This window comes from Cyrtonyx montezumae, unplaced genomic scaffold (assembly GCF_038088225.1).
Source record: "Cyrtonyx montezumae isolate F1298 unplaced genomic scaffold, pur_monq_1.0 scaffold_3, whole genome shotgun sequence".
Classification (NCBI taxonomy): Eukaryota; Metazoa; Chordata; class Aves; order Galliformes; family Odontophoridae; genus Cyrtonyx; species Cyrtonyx montezumae.
The window spans coordinates 85,682,705-85,699,519 of NW_027072034.1; the positions used below are offsets into that span (position 1 = coordinate 85,682,705).

The window sequence follows — 16,815 nt, forward strand, 5'->3', positions numbered from 1 at the left end:
GCTGCAGTTCTGGAAACTGGAAAAGAGCTGCAGTGTTTGCAGATGCCTGGAGGGATTTCATTGCAGAGAACTGTCAGGAGAACTCAGGAGGACAAACTCTGTCACAAGTGCAGCATTCAAGCCAAGCGCCAAGCGTAGGAGGCCACAACTGGTTCACAAGCACAGCACAACTTCCCCCCAGCTCCTGCCATTTTCTCTCAGTGAAGGATGTGAAAAAAGACAGTTCTTGAAACACCACCAGAGCTCACCCATTCTCTTCCTAATGCTGTGCACAGGCTGCTTTTTCTGGTGCTTTTTTCTTCCAGGCAGCTGGTGGCTGCCAGGCCTCCAAGTAAGGCAGCTCCTGAGCACTCCATGGCATCTAAAGGAGGATCCATAGGAAAAAGGAACAACCCAGGTTTCACCTTCCAGCTTCTCACAGAGCCGGAATCGTCTGAAAAGCAGTCTTGCAGAGAAGTGTCAGCCCTCACTGGTTGCTCAACGAGCTGGGAGAGAAGGGGCAGTGTGCAGAAGGACAGTGTTAAGGCTGGCATGGCACTGCCTAGTGAAACCTGTAGCTCTGGGAGTGCTCCCACATCTCACTTCCCCACTGCCCAAGCCCTTCTGCTAAATCCCCTGTGCTTGGTAACAAAAGAGTTAATGGACTCGGACGTGCTGGGATCGCGTTTTCCTTCTGCCTCTGCAGAGTGAAAGTGAAATTAAAAGCGTGGTGCTGCCGGCAGGCTGAGGAGGGGCGTGGTTCCAGCGTGCCTTCCTGGGCATTTGGGCCTGTAGAAGACCCCTCCTCAGGAGCAGTATGATCGTGGGGCTAATCCTGTGCTGCTGCGTGCTGGCTGCGCTGGCAGGTGAGCTGGGGCTGGGCCAGGGCTGCGCTTATGCTGCTACAGTACGTGGGGAGGGCAAAGCCCCAAGTAAACCTGACAGCGGCCTTCTAGTGTCTGAATAGGGGACAGACTCTCTAGCAGTTCTGTTGTCATAGGACAAGCAGAAATTGTTTCAAAGTAAAAGAGGGCAGATTTACATTGGATATGAGGAAGAAGTTTTTTTTCACAGTAAGGGTGTTGAGGCACTGGGACAGGTTTCCCAGAGAGGTGATGGAAGTCCCATCCTTGGAGACCCTCAGGGTCAGCCTGCATGGGGCTCTGAGCAACCTGATGTAGTTGCAGGTGCAGGTTCATTGCAGGGGAGTTAGATTAGATGACCTTTAAGTGTCCCTTCCAACTCAAACACTTCTATGATTCTACAATTAAAGCAGTTTGTGCATTAAAACAGTTATTTTCCTTCTCCAAAGGGACACTGGAAGGCCCCACACCAGTTCCTCAGCTCCGCAGGGTGGATGTTGTTCTCAGCTGCTCTTTCGTGGGGGAAGGAGGACTGCCAAGAGCCTTTGGTGGCTCCCAGCTTCCCGCTACCCTGGTGCTGAGAGGACTCAGTGTCGCAGATGATGGGTCCCTGGGAGATGTAACTGACTATGAGATCCCACAGGAAGACAGAAGCTCCTCTCCTCCCATCATATTTGAAGTCTCAGGTGAGTGAGTCATCAGAGCTGCATCCAGGACTTGACCACCTACATGCCCCAGGCTTTAACAAAAAAACAGAGTTTAGACAATTACAAGGACTGCTGCACAAGTGATGCCTCCCGATTTATTCTGTTGGCTCAAAGGGAGATGTTGATGGTATGGCAGTAGAAACTGAGCCTTCCCACCAATATTCCATTACATTTTGTTGCTGGCAGCAGAGGGGCAGTCTGACAAAATGGTGTCTGGCATGGGAGTGCACACGAAGCAAAAGTTTGTCACTGAATTCCTCAATGAGGGAAAAATGGCACCCACTGACACTTACTGAATGTATATGGAGACCAAACAGTGGATGTGAGCACAGTGAGGTAGCAAGCTACATAAAATTTTAATTTTTGAATTACTTTTTGTGATTAGAACTAGCTGATATTTAAAGTCCCAAACCCAAACCATTCTATTATTATATGAATGGCCACTAAAGTTCTGTGCATGACTTCCTACGTTTACCTATTAAGTCTTTAAGACAGGAATTTTGTGGAAGGTGTTTGAAACCCTGCTGGTGCATCTCCCTCCTACAGGGCCTATCCTAGCTTGTCACCTGGAAAATCATTTGTCAATAACATCTTGGGAATTATGGTTCTTTGTTTCATTATTGCACTCATAAAGAGGATTCCCATCTGTTCTTACAACTAACATCAGCATCTTAGGCAGCATGCATGAAGTAGCACTGTCCCTCTCGGGAGACCAGCAGTGTGTACTTGGCTCCTCTTACTTCATTCCTGGGTGCCAGCCTGCAGTTCTCCTCCACAGCTCTGGCTTTGTGTGTAGGTTCACAAACACAGCAAAGCAAAGGTCCAAGCCTGTACTTCACTGTGGTCCAATTAGCTGCACACAATGCTTATATGCGAACAAGTGCTTATATACAAGCTTAACCAAGGCCCAGCAGGGTCTGTTAGCATGGGACCAAGCCTTCCTGCTGGGGGTGTGATTGAACAAGGTATGGATGTGTTCAGCATGTTACAGACAGGCTTTGGGAATCTGAAGAAGTCCCAGTTGACTGGAAGCTGGCAAACATTCCAATTTTAAGGAATGATGAGAAAGAATACCCTGGTAATTATAGGCCTGTCAGTCTCAGTTCAGCACCTAGTAAAATTACAGAGAAATTTAATTTAGAATTTAGAATTTTAGAATGGCTTGGGTTGGGAAGGACCTCAAAGATCATCTCATTCCAACCCCCTGCTGTGGGCAGGGTTGCCACTCACTAGATTAGACTGCCCAGGAACCCATCAAGCCTGGCTTTGGATGCTTCCATGGATGGGGCATCCACAACCTCTCCATGCAGCCTGTTTCAGTGCCTCACCATCTTCTGAGTGAAGAATTTCTTCCTAACATCTAACCTAAACCTCCCCTCTTTCGGTTTAAATCCATTCCCCTTTTTCCTGTCACTGTGCACCTGTGTAAAAAAGTCAATCCCCCTCCTGTTTGTAAGCTCCTTTCAAGTACTGGAAGATTGCAATGAGGTCTTCCTGGAGATTTCTCTTCTCCAAGCTAAACAATCCCAACTCCTTCAATCTTTAATCATAGGAGAGGTGCTCCAGTCCTCAGACTATCTTTGAACCCCTCCTCTGGACCTACTCCACCAGATCTACATCTCTCTTGTACTGGCAGCCCCAGACCTGGACACAGTACTCTAGATGGGGCCTTACAGGGCAGAGTGGAAAGGGACAATCACCTCCCTCTCCCTGCTGGCCACCGTTCTTTTGGTGCAGCTCAGGATACCATTGGCCTTATGGGCTGCAAGAGCACACTGCTGGCTCATGTGCAGCTTTTGGAATTTGGGGGTCTTGGTCAAAAAAACAAGCTGAACATGGGTCAACAGGCAGCCAGGAAGACCAGCTGTACCCTGGGGTGCACCAGGCCCAGGACTGCCAGCTGAGCAAGGAAAGTGATTGTCCTGCTCTGCTCTGCACTCATGTAGCCTCACCTCAAGCACTGCATGTGGGTTGGGGTGCCACCATTCATAAAGCTATTAGAGAGTGTCCAAAGGAGGACTACAAAGATGGTGAAGGGTCTGGAGGGGAAGACACATGAGGAGCAGCTGAGGTCCCATGCTTTGTTTGCATGAGAGCAGAGAAGCTGAGGAAAGACCATATGGCAGATGCAGCTTCTCACAGGGAGCAGAGGGGCAGCACTGAGCTCTATCTCTGTGACAACCGATAAAACTTGAGGGAATGGCATGAAGCTAAAAGAGGAGAGGGTCAGTTTGGATATCAGGAAAAGATTCTTCACCAGAGAGTGGTGGGGCCCTGGAACAGGTTGCCCATGAAACTGGGCACAGACCCAAGCTGCCGGAGCTAAAGAAGCATTTGGCTATCTCTTTCAAACATAGGGTGTGAATTTTAGGTGGTCTTGTGTGGAGCCAGGAGTTGGACTCAGTGATCCTTATGGGCCCCTTCCAACCTGGGATATTCTGTGATTTTATGATTCTTTTTGGTACTGCAGACACTGAGTTAATTTCCAGTGATGCCAGTGGGAAGCATGTAGATCACTTACGGGGGTCACATAGGATGCTTATGCCTACATGCTTTGACTAGAAAGCATTCAGATCCTAAAAGAATAAACATTGCAAGCTGGTTACTTCACATATACTACTTTTTTATGAGTTGCCTGAAGGAAATCTGTTTTGCTTATTCCCCTTTTCTGACAGCTTCCTTTGCCCATAGTAGTAAACCTTGTGCTGGCTGAAATACAGCCATCAGACTAAGGGATGTAAAGCAACCACAGCAAACATGATCTCCATATTCTTTACAGACCTCCATTTGATAAGCTTAGCCTTGCATTTCTGTGTTTTGACTGACCCCGTAGTGGATGATGTTTATCATCTTATCAGCTTTCTCTGTCTTCCTTTCAGATCCAGACAATTAAATCTCTTCTCTCTCCTCACAGTGCAGCTGGTGTCCATCCCACATGCAGAGGCCCTGCTGCACGTGGACTGCAGTGGGGAGGAAGTGAGCTGTGAGCTTTCCCCATATAGTTCTCAGCAGGAAGACAATGGTCTTTGCCCTGCCTCCTGGTTCCTGGCCACTGTTCAGCTCTCCAGCGGGATCAGCATAGCCCTGGTACTCAGGGGGCCCAGCTGTGGCAGCCAGAAGAAGGAGGGACACAGTGTGACACTGCACCCAAAGCTGAAGATTCCAATGAGCAAGGAGAGGACTCTGCTGACCACAGGTGACCATGTGGCCTGGAATCCCAGCCCTTCTCAAGCAGGGACACCCACAGCAGGTTGCCCAGGGCCATGTTTAGGTCTCTTCTGAAGGTCTCCAAGGAGGAGACTCAAGCAAATGCTTTGTCCTTCAAGACCACATCACCTTCTTGGTGTCCACTTGGTTGTTAACCCTGCTAACCCCACAGGGCTGGCTTCCTCCCAGCTCTTCTGCCTGGCTGGCCCCTGGAGCATGACACAAGGGCCTGCTTGGGGTGAGGATGTCACTGCCCACACCTCCTACTTCAGGGTGCCTTCTTTACCCAAATCAATTAACTCACTGCTTGCGTGTATCCTCCTTTCTACTTCTAGTGGAACTTCAGTCATCATCCAACAACACTTCCCTGCGCACACGTCTTGGCAGCTCCATCACTCTCAACTGCCACTTTGCCTTGGCTCCTGGCTTCCTGCTGTCCTACCTAGAGTGGAGGAGGCAGCACCGAGGCAGTGGCCGCAGCCTTTTCCGATACCACGTGGGGAGTGCAGGCCCAACAGTGCAGCCAAAAGTCCACGTAGATGTGGAGCAGCTGCTGGAGAATGGGGATGCATCGCTCACCTTGCAGGAAGCAACTGTGGATGATGAGGGCACATACATCTGCTTGGTGTCCACGGCACAGCACCAAGTCCAACACAATATCCAGCTGCTGGTGGCTGGTAAGGAAGGCACTGGAAGGTCACCCCGTTGCTCCCAGTACTCACTGTCATAGTCGGCTTGTGGGTGGATGCCACCTGTGTTCCCTGCTCTGTTTCTGACCCAGTCAATTCCCTGTCTGTTTCCTTCCAGAGCCCCCGAGAGTTCGCGTGTTACCAGCAGAGGTGTCGTTCAAGGGAGATGAGACCATTACTCTGACCTGCAAGATTGCTGGTTATTACCCCCTGGATATCTCAGTGAGCTGGACCCAGAAGACTCCTGAGGATGAAGTAGAAATCAGTCTCTCAAACACACACTTCTCCAGTCACCAGCAAAGCCGAGATGGCACTTACAGCATCACTTCCTACCTCAGCATCAGCTCAGCCACAGCTCAGGCTTCAGACACCTTCACCTGCCATGTTTCACATATGGCTCTGGAGGAGCCCGTCTCCATCAGTGCTCATCTGAAGGCATCAGGTGAGGGTCAGGGTGGAATGACACGTTCTTTGCCCTGCCCACACCTCCTGACACCTCATTACCTACTACAAGGATTAAAATCTCTGGGGTGCATCACACGTGCCTGCTTCTCCCAGCTCTCCTCCTGGTGTCCTCTTGTACCCATCCTCTCTTGCAAAAAATGCTTCTCCCTTTAGAGCTGATGCGTTGTCAGTGTTCTTGCTCTCCTCCCCGTGGGAAATTGCTCTCCTTTCTCCTCCTGACCCATTAAGGAAAAGTGAGCAAGGCTGTTTAACAAGTTATGACTTATCTGTCTAGCCAGTATAACTTGGCTCTGTGTTTGTGGCCTTAGTGCATGTGTTTCGTGTTGCAGCTGTCAAGAGCGTGTGTGTTGTCAGGTGCCGGGGTGGAGGGGAAGGGTCGTTGCGCTGGCACATTCAGTGGCTGCTCAAGTGGGTGTGGCATCCCTGATCCTCCTCTTCCCCTACAGAGCACACGGAATCCGAAGGACTGATAGGGGGAGCCATTGCCACTGCCATTTTCGTTTCTGTCCTCTTCATTGCCCTCAGAAGGAAAAGAGCAGGTAGGAGGCTAAGCACTGAGCCATTTCCCTGATGTGGGAGAGGGGACAAGTGACATCTTCCAGGCATTGGCAGTTCAGTGGCTGCGGAGGTCTGGCTGCCCTTTGGCTGCTACTCCCTTTCCTCCCCTGCCCTGCAGTGCTACTACAATCCCATGGCTGGAGGCCTCTGGTCCTCCCAGTGCTGCTGAGCAGGGCAGGGCTGCAATGCTCATCTCCATTCTCTTCTGGTGAATCCCTGCGCAGGAACTATGGTCTGTACCATCTTGGTCTTCATGAATCTTAGGCGTTTTTCTTTTATTTCCTTCCTTTTCAGCTGAACCAAAGCCTGAGCAACTTCTAACAGCTTCAGAGTAGAAGAACCCTTGTGTTAGTCACCTGCCTTCCACTATATCCCTTCTCTTAGAATCACAGAATATCCTGAGTTGGAAAGGACCCTTAAGGATCAGTGAGTGCAGCTCCTGCCTCCACACAGGAACACCCAAAAATCAAACTATATGACCAAGAGCACTGTCCAGGCGCTTCTTGAACTCTGGCAGCTTGAGGCCGTGCCCACTGCCCTGGGCAGCCTGTTCCACATCCTGCTCAGGAGAGCCCGTCTTGTCCAGATAATGCTCAGTACAGAAGGGGAAGGGCTGCCCCAGCTGGAGGAGCCGAGCAACCATTCAGGGATGGAGTCTGAGAAGAGAGACAGAAAAATGTGCTTTCACCTCAGAACATTGACAGCCTCAGCTCTGCTGGGATGCTGCATATGGACAAGTGTTTATATTACTGTACACATGTGTGTCTGTATAGATACGTGCATGTACATGTAGATGTCAATAGTTGTGCAATGAATTTACACATGTTGTATATAGATATGTGTCTGTAGATGTATATAGGCATATTTTGTTAATGCTTTAAGGCTTTAAGGAAGGTATTTATGTATGTGTGCATGTTTTAACTGTAGAACCAGGCAAGTATGTGGGCAAAATCAGTTAATCTTCAAACTGAGCAAGTTGCTTATATTGCAAGTCCAGCAATTGGAACAAGATGATGAAAGTCCTCCAGTGGGAAGCTACAATAAATTTTTTAATAAAAATTTCACTGAATTTTACAAATTGGAGATCTGTGGTTATGCTGTTGTGATAATTTGCATCTCAACATCCCTAAAGTTTTGGCTGAGGAGGAATCCAATTGACTTAAGTATACTAGAATACTCAGGAAATCCTGAGATACTGGAAAAGCATGTGCTGGTTGATAAAAGTACTGGTGCAGATTTAACAAACCAGTGAGTTTGTAAATCAGCATGGCATTTGGAAGACAAAAACTGGAGACACCATTTAAAATTATTGTCAATAAAAGTTGCAAATGGCAAGTGGAGGGAGTCCTTCAGATCTACGTGGGCCATTAGAAGTCCAGTAATGCTCATCTGCTCTGAACGTAACTAATCAAGACAAGATGCTCAGTAGTGCTGGTGGCATTTCCTTGGGTAACAGACCACCACACTGTTCCTATGCCATTGAACTGTAAAACTCTGTTAAACCACCTACAGTGCAGGTACACACACTTTGAAAAAGTATATGTTGAAAGCCTGGAGGTGACCCAGGGCTGAAGGACCAATGAGGAAATTCAGACAATATCTTCTAGGGAGGTATTTGGAAACATTGCCCTAATCAGATTATGATTGTTTCCCTTAGCTACACCACAGAGTGTGGGCACCAATGGCAGTTTAACCTGCAGGGACCGGCACAGGGAGAACCAACAGCTGCAAGTCAAATTTAGGCATGTTATGAGTAGGATAAGATAAAATACACTCAGTGGTGAAATGGATTTTCCTCGCTGCCTGTCAGCAATGGTGGCAGACAATCTCAAAAGATCTTCAAATAAAGACCAGATTACTGTCATTTAATCAAAACAGCTAATGACCTCAGTTAAAAGAGACATTGCTGTCTTCTAATTTAACAAAACACCAGTGTCTTTGTTATGTGTGAAATGAGAGCTGGTGATCTGCCTGCCTTTTGGCCAATAAGACAGTAAAAAGCAATGGAAAAAAAAGAACAGAAAGGTATAGGAGATGAATTAGGAGTTGCCATACTCTTTGTAAGGAGAAATACACCACAGCACTTGACTTATACTCAGCTGCCTGCTCTCTGATGCTTCCCACATGTGACCTGAATTCTGGAGGTCTCAAGCTGAATTTGAACCACAAGAAATTAGGCAGAAGTAATACTGATAAACAAAGTGATGTGTGTAACATTCCGTATATTTTAAATATAAAATGCTTATTACAGAAAACACCACTAAGAGACTGTAGGTTTATCGAAGATTAACTAGAGTACACATTATAAAGATCTGAATAAGTAATATTGTATATTGTGCGTCCCTGGCAGACAGCCTTACTGCTTTCCAAGGTCAGATGGGCAGTGGCCAAGTGCCACATGGCACCGGTGTCTGGCCACATGAATGGAACAGAAATCTGGTCATCATCTGAGCAGCTGCTAGCCAGACCAACCTGCCGCAGGATATGCTGTACCATACAAATAAATATCAAATATAGAAGTATTACATCACTTCTTAGGGAATTGTATCTGATATGAGACATGAGTTTTTTTAGGGATTTTGTCAACTTGCAAAGCATAAGATCAAGTTCTCTGTGTATATGGTTACTTAGGGGCTGTGACTGTGTTGTATTGTGAACGGAGATGGCAACAACTCCTGGCATAATATTGAAAGAGCTGTCACTGTGAACAAAGCTGAGCTCAAGATTATCTGTTCCATGGAGGTTCCCATTGCTTAATTATTTCTCTGCTCGTGGAGTTTAAGCTAGCAAAATTGATCCAGAGGTCTAACTACTCTGGTTTAGATGCACCTTACAAACATAGCTAAATTTTGGCTGGTATGCATTCCAAAGCAAATGTGCATCAGCAAGAAGGCATTTGTAAAGTGTTTAAATAAACTCTGAGCTTGCTTCCACTTGGCAGCATGTCATCATTCAGAGCAACTCAGGACACCGTTTCTCTGGAGCCAGACCGCAGAACAGATGCTTTGCTGAGTCAAAGTCCTTTTCTGGAATATGGCAGACACCACATATGTGCGGTCAATTGTCGCCCTGACCACCAGCATGCAGCCCTCTCCAGCCATTCAGCAGCTGCCTACACACCACTGGATTCCAGTGTTCCTGTTTTAAAGCACCACAGCAACGACAGGATGAACAAGGGTTGCCTTTTCAACCACAGAGATGTCACTCTTGAAACATTTGAGCATGACATCTCTGAAAATACCAGGAGTCCACTCTCCCCCAGGCTGTGCTTGTCCTCACTTGTAATCACTAAGGTCATCACAGGTCTGACTAGGAAAAATCCTTCTTTTGTGCCCACAGCGTTATGATTATACAGCTCCCTACAGTGGGGAGAACTGGCCTTCATAGACCTTATCTCCACCTTGGTACCACATGCTCAAACTGAGAAGCTTCAAATTCCACCGGTCAGCTGACATATAGCAAAGAGCCTGAAGTACAGATATAAATGAATCACATATCCCATAGTCCACCATGCAACAATGGAGGTCATTTCATGAGCTTGGCACTGCAGCCCGCTCAGTTCTTTTTGGGTAGCTCTGTTTGTAGAGAAGACCATCACATCTTCTTCACAGAACTGGCCTGTAGGAACACTGCCTTTTAACTTTTCTCTGTAGTGGTCCATGGTAGCCCAGGCTGTGTGGGGCTGAATTGTGCCCAGATGCAGCAACCAACAAGGAATTCTTACAGCGACGGGTACACATGTGCAGACCTGAAGTGAATCTCTCACCCCCTAGCAGTGGGCAGCAGAGGAATCTCCACATTTGGATGCAATGTCTGCGGCATTGAGAGCTCCCCTCATACCCTGCTCCTACAGACCCTGAAACAGGAGAAAGGAGGGTTCCGCTATCCACACCTACATTTCTGGTGCTGTAACAAACACATCCCTCTGTCACTGCTGCTGTCCTCTTTACTAGCAGCCAGGACAAAGTGCCTGGACCACAGCACCCAAAGAGCCAAAAACTCTGCCAGGTTGTTCCAACACTACCAGGCAACATTCATCCAAGTACGTTCAGTCCTCAGGAGATGGAGCACAGCAGACACTTTACTTAGGCTGGCAGATGATATGGACACACAGCCTACTGGGGACATAAGACATCAAGTGGTGTGCCAGGCTCAGGCATTCTTGCAGTTTTTCAAGACCCTCTTAGATTCCATCTATAGTTATCCCTCACCTTTTCATTCATGACATCCTCATCTGGAGTCTCAAGAAACCCCAGAACCCCCTGGATTCCCTGTTCCAGGCCACTTGCAGCTCCAGGAGGAGGATGCCTGATTGAAGAGTGGTCCTGGCAATTACACAGCATTTTTCTATTCCCTTCTGCTGCCCATTCTGTCGCAGAGGATCCACAGTCACCACCCACCACCTGGCACCCTCAAATGCCTGTAGGAAGCAGTGGGTACTGTTGCTGTGCTCTGTTTAATGTTTTTAATTGTTTGGTCTTTATCCTCTCCTTCTGTTTACCCATTCATCACCATAATCTCCTCCTCTCCCTTCTCGTGGAAAGTTCAAGCTGAAAAGGAAGAACAGTGCAAATATATCACACTTCTTAGCAATACTCTCCCAGCCTGCAAGGATCTTCAGGTCATGGACTTCCTTTCTGAATCTTTATGGTCCCTTCTAAACCTAAGACATTCTGTGACTGTGATTTTATAATTCTATAATTCTATGAATCTGCTTTCAGTGGTTTAGTCACCTCCATAGATTGATACTGTCCATTTTTATCCAGTACCCCTGTAAAGTCTTTAAGAGCTGGCATCATATTTATTGCCCTCCCCTCCCTAGGTGCCACCATGAAATGAAGCATGGGTCACACAGTGCTAGGAGCAGCTCAGCTATTGTCCTCTTGAGTTGCTTTAAACCCTTGGACAAATGCCATTGCTCCTAGCAGTTGTGAGCAGTGAGCTCTCTTCGTCAGCACGTTGATCAGCCTTTTCACAGTCACTTCAGTTTCAGGTACATTTATAGACAAACCCCACCCAGCATAAGAATGGGTTCTGCCAGGATGATCTGTTCAGACAACACTGGAGCGTGAATGCAGACGTTTCTGCCCTGACCTGAACTTCCCCGTGGAAGTAATAGTGTTACTTCTGGGCAGCCAGAAGAAAACACTTGCAGCAGGGGTTGGTGTAGGACATCAGTGCTGGCTAACAGGTCAAAATGGCAAGGTCTGCCAAAGCAGAATGGGGAGGAGAGAAATAGCTAGAGAAAAACAAAAGGTAGAGAGCAGGATTTTAACAGTAGGGAAGACCGTCAGGGGGCAAAAACAGGATTATGGCCCTAAGCGCTGGGATGCTGTGCTGAGGAGAAGTGGGAATAAGAGGGAATAGCAACACTGGCTCAACAGGTTCAGCTGATGTGGTGATGTAGAGTTACAAGAGGTGGCAGAAGGGCCTAGGAGTGACAGTGTAGACTAGTGGCCCAGGGACAATATGGGATAATAACACTGACTAGTGGTGGTTCAGCGCAATGACTGCTTTTGTTACTGAGATTTTTCTATTTTTCTTTGCCTTATAAACCCTCCCAGACCTTCACCTCACTGCTAGACTGGGATCTTCTGAGGTTCATATTACCTAGGAGAGCAGAAATCCTCTCAAGAAATTGAATTAATCAAATCCTTCCTATTGAAGAGGAAATGAGAAAGGAGGCAATATCTTCAATTCTGCCCTTTGTGGAAGGTGTGATGGCATGTGTTTCCTCAAGCCATTTGGCTGTGAGATCTGTGCTTACTGGTAAAAGGAACAGATTTGTGGATGGGTGCCTTTAATTAAAGGCTTAATTTCCTGTAGCTTCCCTTTTTTGAGGAGCATAGCCACTTATTTTCAAGAGGTAGGCCTCCAGTAGAGCAGAGCCAAGAAGCAGAAGCAACTTGTAATCCCTGGGATGGAAGTACTGAAGAGGGCACCTGGAGAATTAAGTAAGGCAGTATGAAAACTGGAGGTAAACATAAATGAGTTTGCCTTAATGTCAGCTTGAGTAAACCTCCAGGTGAGCAGCGACTAGCATCTGTGTCTAGCAAGCAAATCAGCTGCACTGTGCTGTGCTCAGAGCATAACTAAGGCACAACTGCGTGATTCTTGTTGGCTGAAGAGCAGGTGTCAAGAAAAACTGGTCTGGGGTGGCTGTGTCTGCTTCAAGTTTCCAGGAACGGGCAGAAGAGATCACAAAAGAGGTGGGGATGCAGGCCTGGGGAGTCAGGTGGTTGTTATAATAGTTATATTGTTAGGGCTGGAATGAGGAAATTAAAGATTTCAGCTGAGCAGGAGAACAGGGAAAAAAAACTCATGGAATCTCTATTCTGATCTCCCACCCATTCATTGCCTCTCAGGACAGAGATCTCCCTGGCTTTGATCTCTCAGATGGGCATTAGCCTTAGCTGTGCTGGTGAGAGGCAATTTTCATATGGTTGTTTCCACAGTCCTCTTGCAATTGGACGAGATCAGTGTATTGAGCTGTCAACCTGGCTGAGCCTACGTGCAACTCCAGGTTTAGGAAATGCACAGCAAAGAGAGAGCTGGAAATTCTATCTTCAGTGCCCAGCGATTTCCAGGTCACTACAGCAAAGGCAACAAGCAACTGACTTGAGCTTATACAGAGCAGCATGGCTCAGGTGCCACAGGGTCTGGGTGATTCAGCTGCTTCAGCATGCAAATGGATGCTGTGCTTGCAGAAGGCAACATCCCTCATTCTGCAGCACAGAGAACAGATGGGAGAGCAAAGGTTTTCAGCAGCCAGCTCAGATCTGACAGCTAGGGCAGGGTGTGAGCATATACACAGATTCTCCAGACTTCCTACCACACTGCAACATGTGGACAGCAAAAAAAAGGAAGCCACACATCTGTTCTGGGGCTCATTCATGCTAACCTCATCCTCCTAGGAAGAGAAATGCAATTCCTTCCATACATAAGATGTTCTCAGACCTACGACATTATTTTCATATTTCTACCCTATCGTCTCCCATCTGAGAGAAGGGGATAAATCTTACTGCTTTGCTTTTCCCACAAGGCTCCCTTCTGCATCACCAGAATGGTTCTCTGTTCCAACAAGGTAAAAAATAAATACATTGGAAATGAGTCCTCTTGGGACTCAATGTTGTGGGAGTGAGTACATGGACACGCTTCTGCTGCTGTCGGTGTCAGCAATTATTTGGGATAGATACTATTGCCACCCAGAAGGCTGCATTAGTAGCAAAGAAGGCACCCAATATCCCAATAGGCTGCTCTGCAAATCCCTGGTGTTTTAAAAGAATTATCCTTTTTAAAAATCATCACCTCTCCCTCTAGTGATTCTATGAATCCTGGGTAAATAACTCCTCCTTGAAAAGTGACAGTCCCATGTCTACCCACCTTCACCTGCTCTACCAGGCCGGCATCTCCTTGGACAGATGCTTCAGTTAAACTTGGAACACTGCTATTCCTTGACATCTTGAGTTGCTAGTTTCAATGTAGATATATATAATCAGCTGGAGATAATGCAGAAATAAGCCAGAAATAATTGCTGCTTATACCCTGCAGCAGAAGGAAAAGCTTTATCTAACACAGTCACCTATATACATATATACAAAAGAGCTAAAATGATCTGAAGGCTTTCAAGTGGTTCAAAAATTTGTTACACTTGCAACCCAAATCAATCCATTCTAGAGAGAGCCTTCTTTTTCCTCCCACCACGGTAGCAGCCTGTTGCATAACAAGAAGTTTGTACCATTTTAAAAGGTTGTGTGCATTACAGATCATTATCGCATTCCTACCTGGGCTGATAGGAGACATACCTGATAAGGAAACATTTCAAATTTGATGCCATAAAAATGATTCACGTTTGCTCAGGGGTTGTTCAGTAGGAATAAAGAGCAATCATGCATTCAGCTGGCATGGATGCAGTATTCAGGAGCACTGCCCTCAGCAACGGTGTGCTTCCCATTCAGAAGAGAAGAACTTGCAGTCAGACATCCAAAGGTGAAGGATCTTTTCAGTGTAAAGCTCCTGGGATTCAAAGCTTGGTTAGAGGTCATGCACAGACAATGAATCAAAACCTCCAAAAAGTGTTTGTAATGCCTGGCAAAAGATCATTCTTCCTAATGGAGGACTTGAACCATTCACCCTGTAACTGCTGAGCCTGAACGGAGCTTGGGAAATAACAATTACTGCCAAAACCTGCTTCATCTGGCATGGCCTGCCTCCGTAGATCACTGCACTGAAGAAACATCCAGAAAAGTGCTCAAAAGACACTTTCAGTGAGGGAAGCTCAAGACAGAAGCATACCTAATCCCCTACAATATCCACACGAATCATTCCCACAAACTGCATCGTGATTCCACCTCACAACCTTCTGCTGCAGTAATGCATGCCCAAGGACAACTGTATTTTTGATGAGTGAAAATTCCTGGTCAGAAAGTGGTTGCTCAGGTGGTCCAGCTCATCCGACTTTGTGAGCTTGCAGTCACACTGTAGCACACCTGTGTGACCACAGGAACATCAGAATTTCTCAAAGCCACGGCCAAACTGCGACATTCACGTGGCTGAAATGACTGCAGGTCACCTGAGGCTGCTCAGGGCTGCTATCTGAACAGCAGCAGATAACATCTGGCAGCCTGAGCACCTTGCCAGCATGAGAGAGGGCAATGGGAAGCACTTCGATCACAGCTGACAGCAGCTGTAAGATGCAAGGGCCAGCAAGGTTGTTGGTTTGGGTGTGTTTTTTTTTTTTAATTAATCAGAAGATTAAAAAAAAAGTGTGACATACAGAAAAAGTATGAAAAATAATCACATCTAGATCTGCCAGCTGCATTTGTGCTTCTAAGTGCAATTGCAATGGCCATTTGAAGATAAGCTGAAATGCTTTTATTTAGTGTGGGAATCATGGAAGGCACAACTACTAGCTTTGCCAAATGGGGCTTCAGCTGTTCGGTGAGTGCCACTAGCTTAAATGAGCATAAAGTGGGAATGTCAGAACCAAGATAATTTGGGGTTTGTTTGTTTGTTGTGTTTTTTGTATTTTCGGTTGATCGGTTGGTTGGCTGGTTTTGTATTTAAGGCATAATTCCAGTAAGAGAGAAGCAGTTTTGGAGGATGATCCGTTAGCATAACTGAGTATAATTTCAGGACATTACAATAATGTAGTCAAACAAGTTATAAACACACTCCCTGAGAAGCTCCCGAATTATAGCTCCAGAGCCTACAGTGGTGACCATAGAAACCGATGCTTTGCAACCGCTATACATCTGTCTGTGTTCACAGAAGTTAAGGGGGGCGGCTCCAGGCTGAATGTGCATCTCTTGGGATTCTCCATGTGCACCCAAGAGCATGAAGTACACAAGCAGCATGAGAGAAAAGAGCTCGTAACTGTCCCCTAAAAGGAAGGGCATTTCTAACGCTCTTAAGAGACTTGCAACTGGCACACAAACAATATTTGTTCATTCTCCCCTTCCACTCTTTGCAATCTCTGTTTTTTCTTAACGATAATGTAAGTTGAGAACAAACTGCTTGGTATACAATGGCAGAAAAATACTCTGCTTTGCTTTTGACATGGGATGGAGCTAGGAGAAGCTCAGGGTAGCATCTGCAGGTTAGCAGCAAGCAGCTATCACAGCACTGCAGCTGGCACACCCCACCAGCCTCAGAAGCATGCTTCTTGCCATTTTCTAGTATGGTGTGTTGCAAGGTGAAGTGGCTGTGTCACTAACCAAACTGCTGCATGCTCCAGCCACGATCAAAATCCAGGAACTGCAGTAGGTGAATTGGAACAAGGACCTGACCTGAAGAGGGCGGTCATAAAGAAAGAAGGGAAAGCCTCAAACAGCACTGGTTTGCGATGAAGTCATTTGGAGAAGAGTGGGACTGCGGTTCTCGAGTTGCAAAGGCTGCTGGGCACGTGTGGCTCCGGGTCATTTCTGTGTTCCGAGGAACCTGCGAGGCGCTGGGTAACGACGAGAGGCCTCCGCTCCCCAGGCGCAGCGTAGTGAGACGTGCTGCCAGCAATGCCTGCACCAGCTCATTCTGGATGTGAGATTTCTTCGTTAACTAACCAGCAAAAGCAGTGTTCCTTCATGCGTAGCACCTCATCCCCACCAGCCTGCCCTGCCCCAGCCCTCTTGAAAAGCTCGCACCGAATTCACTCCGTCTCCCGCAGTAGTTAAACCCCAAAGCGCTGCTGGGACGCAGGACCCGGGTGTGCCCACCGTGGGGTACCTCACCGACACTCCCGTGGGCACGGCAGGGCCCTGGCGGCCCCCTGGACGGGCTGAGAGCGAGGGGGGAAAGCGGCCCCGTCCCTGTGCCCTCGGGCCAGCCCTGCTGTGTCCCCGCAGCCGGAGG

The 16,815-nt window shown here is 47.3% G+C and overlaps 1 protein-coding gene across 1 annotated transcript; it reads left to right on the forward strand.

Annotated features, from left to right (window-relative positions):
* The first annotated feature begins 729 nt into the window (after window positions 1-729).
* On the forward strand, window positions 730-7,571 carry TAPBPL (TAP binding protein like). The gene is made up of 7 exons (XM_065742160.1): window positions 730-845; window positions 1,292-1,528; window positions 4,464-4,745; window positions 5,092-5,433; window positions 5,564-5,887; window positions 6,357-6,449; window positions 6,763-7,571. The coding sequence occupies exons 1-7, from the start codon at window positions 797-799 to the stop codon at window positions 6,801-6,803; spliced, it is 1,368 nt and encodes a 455-aa protein (XP_065598232.1). The 5' UTR covers window positions 730-796; the 3' UTR covers window positions 6,804-7,571.
* The last annotated feature ends 9,244 nt before the right edge of the window (window positions 7,572-16,815 follow it).